Genomic DNA, 8,572 nt, shown 5'->3' with positions numbered 1-8,572 from the left:
TTGGGAATAAATCTGAGAGGGTCTCAAAGCTAACTGAAGAGTGAAATGATATAAAAGCACAAGGCAAAAATTACTCATAATCCCACCTTCCACCTAAAGAATAACAATCTGATGTGTTTTTTCTTTGTACATATGTGAACATATGTGTAGGTATATACATATCTATATATGCAGAGAATATATGCACATTTACAAAGATTGCATTAGTCTGCACATACTATTTTCTCAATTAGCAAACATTGCAATATTTCCCACGTCAATGCTTCACCTACAACATAATTTCTAAGAGTTGCTTAGTGTTTCATAAATTACTTAACCAACTCCCTACTGTGAGACATTTAAGTTGCTTTCTATCTATACATCTGTAAATAAACTCCCAAAAGTAGAACTCCTCGGTCCTAGGATGTGTGTTTCTTTTCTTTTCTTTTTCAAAATAAAGACCACTTTTTCTGCTTATACAAATAATTCATAATTTAAAAAAATATATGCTCCATATTAATAATTCTGATAATGCAGACAGATGTGAAATCTCATCAGCCAGCAATATTCAGTTAATGTTATATATGTATGTGTGTATATATATTTAACATCAACAGTACACACACATACACATTCATACATACATATATACACACATATAATTTTTTATGGCCTGATTTTTTTTATCTTTACAACATATTGTGGACTTTACCTCTGTCAATTAATACAAACAGGGTATGAATACTTCTAAGGCTCATTTCATACATAATTGATAAATTTCTCTCTGTTTTCCCCCACTTTTATAATTTGTTTGTTTGTTTGTTTGTTTTGAGACAGGGTTTCACTCTGTCTCCCTGGCTAGAGTGCAGTGGCGTCATCATAGCTCACTGCAACTTCAAACTCCTTGGCTCAAGCGATCCTCCTGCCTCAGCCTCCCAAGACACTGAGACTACAGGCACATGCCACCATGCCCAGCTAATTTTTGTTTTTATAGATGCGGGGTCTTGCTCTTGCTCAGGCTGGTCTCAAACTCCTGACCTCAAGCAATTCTCCCGCCTCAGCCTCCCAAAGTGCTAAGCCTATATTCTTTTTAATCCTCCTCAATTGTATAAGCAAAAGGTGATATTTATAGATTTATTTTGTATTTCTTAGTTTACTAATGAGTTTGAAATTTTTGTATGACGACTTTTTCTTTTATGGGTTTTGCCTTTTTATTGATTTATAAAAGGCTAGCACCTTTTAGTCAATACTTGCAAATATTTTTGACTTTTTAAATTTTTCTTTTAATTTGTTAGTGGTGTTTTGCAGTACAGAAATTTCATATTTTTATGTAGTCAAAACTAGCCCATCTCTTCCTTTGCAACTTGTGTCCCAGTGAAGCTTTGGGGTGTGGCTGGAGCACTATCAAAATTGTGCCATATGAAGGCTGGAGCCATGAGAAGCAACTGAAGTATCCAAGTGACCCAGGGCATTGACAAAAGGAATGAAGCAACTTCCAGGAAGAGAAGAGTCAACAGTATTTAGCAGGTAATTGGATGTGGACAGAGAAAAAAACTCACAGATGACCCCAAGGTTTTGATCGTGGCTATCATAAGAACATTGATGAAATTCACACAAAAGGTGAAAGGGGGTCTGCTTAGAACAGTGAGGAATTCCTTCTTGATTTTGGGTACAGTGGTGGTAGCTAGCCTCCAGGATGGTCTCAATGATCCTCGCCATGAATTCCTGATGCACAGAAACTCCAAGATAATAAATGTTTATTGTTTAAGCCCCTAAATTTGGGGGAATATGCTACTCAGCAATAGATTACTAACACACATGTTACCTGAAGATATCTAGTTGGTAGATGAAATGCAGAACTAGGGCACTGGAAGATACCAGGGCTGGAGAGAGTTTTAAGAGTGATCTGCTTATTGGTAAACACTGGAGCGAGGCGGTTGCCAAGTGACAAGGTGCAGAAAGAGGTCAGCAAAGGACATATGGTTGGGGACATACAGAGGGTGAGGAGACTGCCTGAGAAAGAGCAGTGAGATGAACAAAAGAGAGTGAACGGAATAATGTCATGGAAGGAAGCCATGACAGGCCACTAGAGTAAGAGGACATTATTATGAATATACCATGGATCCATGAAAAGGGACCTATATTGGAAAAGAAATCATTATCCCTCTAGCTAATCATCTACACATGAGCTTTAATGTATATTTGGGTAGGTTTTTAAAATAATTTTCTTATCATGATAAAATAAAATTTATACTATTTTAACCATTTTTAAGTGTACAATTCAGTGGCACTAAGTACATTCACACCGTGCAACTTGGGTAGTACACTTTGTATGGAACTTTTTACGCTACTGTCATTTATAAATCCTCTAGAAGGCAACCAATTATTAATAAAATTAATTCTTGCATACAGTGGATATTATTGTCCTAATATATTTTGAAATTAACATATCACCAAAGAGGGTAACATAAACACTGACTAAGGTGACTCTGGCCAAAATAATTCCTTTTTAATTAAATATATTTATTCTCCAAAATCGTTAGACTAACATTTATGGTTTCTTCCATTCATTCGATGCACTCAATAAATAATTTTTGAGCACCAATTATGTGCTAGGCACTGTTTTGCATGCTGAGAGAGACAGACAATAAGCAAAGGAAGAAATAAGAGAGCTAAATAAGTTTGGAGCATTATAAATGCTATTAAGAAAATAAACCAGGGTGGAGTGATAAGGCATGATTGAGGTTGGGGGAGCAACCTTAGCTAGGATGTTTGCAGAAAGCCCCCTGTAGACAGTCAGAGGAAGTGCACCACAGTGAAAAGTCAGCAATAGAGGAGGGTGGCATCTCATTGGGCCTTGCAGGCCACTCTCCTAGCACCCATGTCTCCTAGCACCCATGGAGACATCTTACTTTTCTTTTCTTTTCTTTTCTATTCTTTCTTTTCTTTTCTTTTCTTTTAAAAAGTAAGATCACTGGTTGCTGTTGGACAGTGGACTTAGGAAGCTGAATGAACAAAAATCAACTGAGGCTTAAAATTCAAAGGGAAAAAAATGTCTCCTTTTCATATTGGATTAAAAGCCAGCTGAATATCCCACTGAAAAGTAACAAGAATTTGAATTTCTTAACTTTACCTTCGCAAAATTGATCTCTTTTATGACACAGAGCTTGCTATCAGATTTCTCTTTAGCCAAGTATGCTTTCCCAAAGGCGCCTTCCCCAATGGCCTTTATCACATCATAGTTATCCATGGTCTCCAGTGCAGAGGTTCCTGCAATTAGAGCAATGGGAATGTACCACACACTTCTCATAAAGACTAACAAAGTCAGAAGATTGATGACTAGATGTAAAAGAACCCGCTTTGCTCAACTTTCCAGCCTTGCCAAGACAGAGACAAATAACTTCCCTTGTGTCCACAGGTAGCAGCCAAAGTGACACAGAGCTTCTTGGTGGACTCCCAGCTTTGATACACTGTAGTCTTGTGATCTGGGGCAAGCCACTTAACCTCGCAAAACCTCACTTTCCTCATTTCTAAAATGGAAATAACAGTGCCTATTTTGCAAGTTTGTTCTGAGAATGAAAGGTGTATTTCCGGTGCTTGGCCCCTCTATAAGAAGCAGGAATGTCCTCAGGCTTCTGTGGTTTCACAGTCCAGCCTTTCTCAGTGGGGCGGCACTGCCCCCTAGGGGGCATTTTGGAAATATATGCCGGGGAAGTTCTGTTCTCCGGAGATCCAGAGGGCATTTAGAGGTGGTTGGGGCCTGAGATGCGAAGATTCTGCAATGCGAGTGACGGTCGCGCACAATAAAGGATTTTTCCGTGGCCCTACAACCTTGAACGTCTTTCCATATATTCGTGTGCGTGGAAAAATCCGTTTATAATTATCTGGGGCTAGAACCAAACTCCATTTTACATCTAAATACGAAGTCTTTTTTGCACAGTTTTAAGTAACACTGGATTTTTCCAGAAATGCAACTACGTGTAAATCAAGGGTTGACTGCACTTTTTGTTTGGAACTTTACCAAGAGTCGTTCACCATTTGGGAAAATCACGCCCTACCCTGGCCACGCTGCTCCTGGTACCGCAGACCTAACAATCTGCATTTGCTGCCTCCACGTTCAGGGGACTCTGCCCAGGCGCGGGCACCTGGGTACTTCACTACTTCTTCGAGTGTGGTGGTGCCAAGCACTTACAGACCGAAACAGAGGCTTTATTTATAAATTGCTTTTCTATATATGTCCCCTTTATGCTACAGTTGCGGCATAACACAGGTTTTTAAAAATTGGGTGAGCAGGCAGGTTGTTTTCAAATAATTTCATGTCAGAGTAGCAAGTGGATACAAATGGGCTGCACAGGGCTGGGGAACCAGCTCCGCAGCCAGGAGAGGCCGTGGACACCCGAGGACCCGGTTCTGAGGGAGGCGGACGCAGAATCCGGGCTGTAGGTACCAGCCCGGGAACTGAGGGCCCGCGACTCTCCCGCCCAGGAGGCACCAGGGGGTGGAAGCCCCCAGGTCTGGGAAAAATCCTTCTCCCCTAGGGCCACCCCCGGAGGCGGCCGGCGGGCGGGTGGCAGAGCTGTCGCCAGCCCCAGAGCTCCGCGTGCTGAGCGTTGCCATGGAGACCGACGCGGGGCCGGGACGCCAGGCAGCTCCTCTGCCACCTCCGTCAGCCCCGGCGGGATTCCAACCCCTTCCCCCGCTGCTCCCGGAGCCCTGGGGCAACTCCGGGCCAGGGCGAAGGCGGCCCACCTGCAGCGTACCTGCTCCGCGGGCTCCGCGGGACAAGCGAGGCGTCCAGGTGGATCCGGTTGTCCCCGCCGCTGCGCCTACCGCGGCCTGGGCGGAGCCGCGCGGAGAAGCGCGGGCGGGGCCCGAGTGGCCGGAGGACCTGTCCACACCGTCCACCTCGAAGAGGGGTCGGAGGCCAGGGAGCTTGGCGACCCGACCGAGTCACCCACCGCCCGCTGCCTTAGGTCGGGACTCCATTGCATAACACTCAACAATACCGCTCCGCGTCTTGCTTAACGCGCACCACATGCTTCGCGTACATTATCTCTGTGCGGTACAACAACCCTGCAGGGTAGTAGTCTCCCAAAACGGAGAGAGGAAGAGGGTTTCTTGTGCAGAGTCTCAAATATTGCCAAGACGTGGACGTGACACTGGAACCTCATCCTACTCTTTTGGCCACAACCGGCAGCCTCCCACCTGGTCCTTCTAAGGAAACAGGCTTTGGCCCAGTGGTCAGCACACACGCACCTCCTGACCATGCCCCAATCCCGATTTGCAATCAGGCTGCCGTCTAAAACGTTTCATCATGTGTTTAAATAGTTGAAAAGGATGTAATTTTCTGCAGTTGTAAATACTGACAAGAGTAGAACACATCCAAGTATCCACGGTAGTGTCATACCCGCCACATCCATCAAAAAGAAAACACAAGATTCTTAAAGACCAGAAAGTTTACATCATTACTTTTCCTCCTTGAAACGTTGTCTCCATCCCACTTTTCTGATATAATTTTATCCCAAGGTTATCTTTTTCATGCTTCAAAGTCTTACTGATCACCCTATCATACACCACCAGTACACGGCGGCTTATGTCTGTGATTCCAGCACTCTGGGAGGCCAAGGCAGGAGGATCGCTTGAGGCCAGGAGTTTGTGATCAGCCTGGGTAACACAGAAAGAGCCTGTCTACACACACACACACACAAAAATTGCCCAGCGCGGTGTCATGCGCCTGTAGTCCTAGCTACTGGGGAGGCTGAAGCAGGAGGATAGCTTGAGCCCTGGAGTCTGGGGTTCAAGGCTGCAATGGGCTATGATCTTGCCACTGCACTCCAGCCTGAACAACAGAACAAGATTCTGTCTCAAAAGAAAAAAAAAATCATATAGTAATCTATCACCAAAAATGGTTATGGTTCATAATCATCAACTGACAATTCCATTTGTCTTCTCAAATTGTATTAAAAGCAAAACTCTGCAAACCCTCTGGTATTCAAAAGGATTTATTATCCAAGACTCATTCAGTCTCTCAATAATTATAGGTAAATTTAAGTTCCCTTTGCTCGGTGGTTTGGAATGTTCACACCTTAGCATCTCAAATGCTAAGCTCAGTCCAATCATGAGAAAAGCATCAAACAAAGCCAGACTGAGGAATGGTCTACAAAATATCTAAACAGTACTTCTCAAAAATGTCAAGGTCCTGTGAAACAAGGAAAGAGCAGGAGACTGCCAAGAGCAGAGGAGACTAAAAATGACTATACCTCTAAGTGTAAGTAAAGTGTATGATGGGGATGGGGGTCTACACCACAGTTTTTGCATGTTAAAATTAAAAAAACTGTTAAATCTTTAAAAGATGTATGTAGTCCAGATTTTAGCAGATGCTCGTTAATGTCCCTACTGTATTTTCCCCTTTTCTTTACTTTAGTGCTGTTTCCTATATTAGTCAGTTTTACATCCCGGTAAAACTGATCAACTGGGAAAAAGCCTGTTTCTTCTTTAGTAAAATATTCCATTTCACTGAAGTATCATAGAATTAACTGAGGTTAACACACGACAGTACCTAGCATGTGTGTACTGTGAGTCCCTCCATTCGTTCCACATCACTCTCCAGTTTCTGACACTTCCCTATCTTCTCACGTTTGGCCTCATGCCTTTGTCACCTACAGGACTGCCACCTTCTGAGAGACCTGCAGCCCATGCCGCTCCTCCCATGGCTGGCCCTCCACCCTGGCCTCTTCTGTGCATCCTGTGAGGGACTGTATTTAAGGACAGCTGGTAGTTGGTGAAGATCCTCAAACTACCCATAACTAGGTCTAATTGAAAAACTGCACATATTGTTATGTCACAATTAAATATATTTAGATCCTTAACCCTTTAGGAAATGCAAAAAGAGTTACACGGTAATAAACCCAAATCATAACTGCAATAATAACATAAGGGCTGCTGTAATGGTCTATGGTCAGCATCCCTGAGGTAGGCATCGTTAGCCTCATTTTACGGATGAGGAAATGGGGGGCTCAAAGAAGTTAAGTAATTTCCCACAGTCACACAACTAGTTAGTGGCAGAGCTAGCATCCAATTTCTGCTCTACTGTTCTGCAAAGCCCAAAGCTCATTCCATTCTGCTATAACTTGTCCCTTGACTTCAAAAACTCACAGAGTTCTAGATTTTTTATACTCCATGATACTAATCAGGAACAATTTTAAATATTAACAATCCCCCCCTCTTCATTCTGTTTCCAAAGGAAAATATACATCGTGCACACTAATTATTATTCCAACATGAATTCCTCATTTGCAGCATCTCCTAGTGGGACTCAGGAACACCCCCTTGGGCATTATCCATCAGATACACCTTGCAGTCCAGCTTGCTTCTTCAGTTCTGACACCCAGTCGGGGCTGTCGTCTTCCTCAAAGTCACTGTGAAAAAACAATTTGGATGATAAGCCTCTATTAGGGGCACAGTATTTGTTGATGGATTCAAAGCAGAACACCACCAGAACAATATTTAAGTTTTTGAGAAGAGAGTTCCATAAGGCAATTGAACAGAGAAATAACTGTTAGTTCTTCCAAAAGATCACTTCTTTCATGTTTCTAAAATTTTTTTTTCAATGTACAATCCAGTATATTAAAAATAACTAGTCCAAGCTGAAAGGTTATATGTGTAGGGCTCAGCCGGGAATTTTGTAACATCAGAACATATTACCCGTCCCAGAAAAAAGATCGGGATGTAAAAATTCATTGAGGATGAAAAGTAATATAACAAGATTCTATTAAACCTGAAATTGCTATGGTCTAAATTTATGGTTTAAATTAAACCACAGGTGCACACACCCCAACTCAAGCTCCCTAGGTATATCAAACGTACGTGTCCTCCTCCTCCAGCCCAGGCTTGAGTCGCTCTGGATCCAAAATGACAGAATCCTGGCCTCCATCAACACTGTCTGATGCTTCTGTTTCTTCAGACAGGGGGCCTTTCAAGAAGTCTTCTGAACCTTCAGGGAATATTAACAGAAAGTATGTCCATTGAAACAGCATTTACTTATTTCATGCATTTCAACTGAAATTCTCTACAAGCTTGCTGGCTACTTAAAGATAATGCCATGCTCCATATTTCTTTTGCGATATCTCCTCACATTACCCAGCATAATTTTTGGCACAAAACAGGCCCAGGAAGCATCAGTATGCAGATTAAATTTAAAAACAGTTGTTTCTTCAAGAGGAAAAAAATCTCGGAAATTAAAATAAAAACATTCAAATATAAGAATTTATATTAAGCCATTAAAAGTTATCTTTGGAAGTTGGATTACAGTTAATTTTTTTTTTCCTTTGAGCTTTCCCCGCCCTAGTTTCCACAATGGAGAGGAGGAAGGGCAGAGAATTAAAGGAAGAGCACATGCGTGCTTTTAAAGAATTCTGTAGGCAGTGATTACTTTTAGATTTTTTGCTTACAGAATAAAAACCTAATGTAAAAAGAGAGGCTAAATCTTATAAAAGTCATTCAAAATAGAACTACGATATATTTTTTAAACAGGGACTTTCCCAAAATGACAAAGACTTCATCATTAGACCACACACAAAATCCAGGATCTAAA

General features: G+C 42.1%; 2 protein-coding genes across 2 annotated transcripts in view; both read right to left on the bottom strand.

The window, feature by feature from the left end:
* Nucleotides 1-3,394, bottom strand: part of NEK5 (NIMA-related kinase 5) — a 48,213-nt gene extending 44,819 nt beyond the window's left edge. Inside the window, exons 1-2 of the mRNA XM_012648401.1 lie at nucleotides 3,339-3,394; nucleotides 3,113-3,249 (exon numbers count right to left, since the gene is read on the bottom strand). Coding sequence (XP_012503855.1) covers nucleotides 3,113-3,229 — 117 coding nt within the window. The 5' untranslated portion in view covers nucleotides 3,230-3,249; nucleotides 3,339-3,394. The remainder of the gene's footprint in view (nucleotides 1-3,112; nucleotides 3,250-3,338) is intronic.
* Nucleotides 3,395-7,197: 3,803 nt separating this feature from the next.
* NEK3 (NIMA-related kinase 3) overlaps nucleotides 7,198-8,572 on the bottom strand; it is a gene marked incomplete at its 5' end in the record, with an annotated part of 21,307 nt that continues 19,932 nt past the window's right edge. Inside the window, 2 exons of the mRNA XM_012648392.1 lie at nucleotides 7,198-7,397; nucleotides 7,846-7,972. Coding sequence (XP_012503846.1) covers nucleotides 7,316-7,397; nucleotides 7,846-7,972 — 209 coding nt within the window. The remainder of the gene's footprint in view (nucleotides 7,398-7,845; nucleotides 7,973-8,572) is intronic.

The sequence above is a fragment of the Propithecus coquereli genome, unplaced genomic scaffold, assembly GCF_000956105.1.
Source record: "Propithecus coquereli isolate 6110/MARCELLA unplaced genomic scaffold, Pcoq_1.0 Scaffold11, whole genome shotgun sequence".
In the NCBI taxonomy this organism is placed as follows: Eukaryota; Metazoa; Chordata; class Mammalia; order Primates; family Indriidae; genus Propithecus; species Propithecus coquereli.
This window is presented reverse-complemented; position numbering and strand designations above follow the sequence as displayed.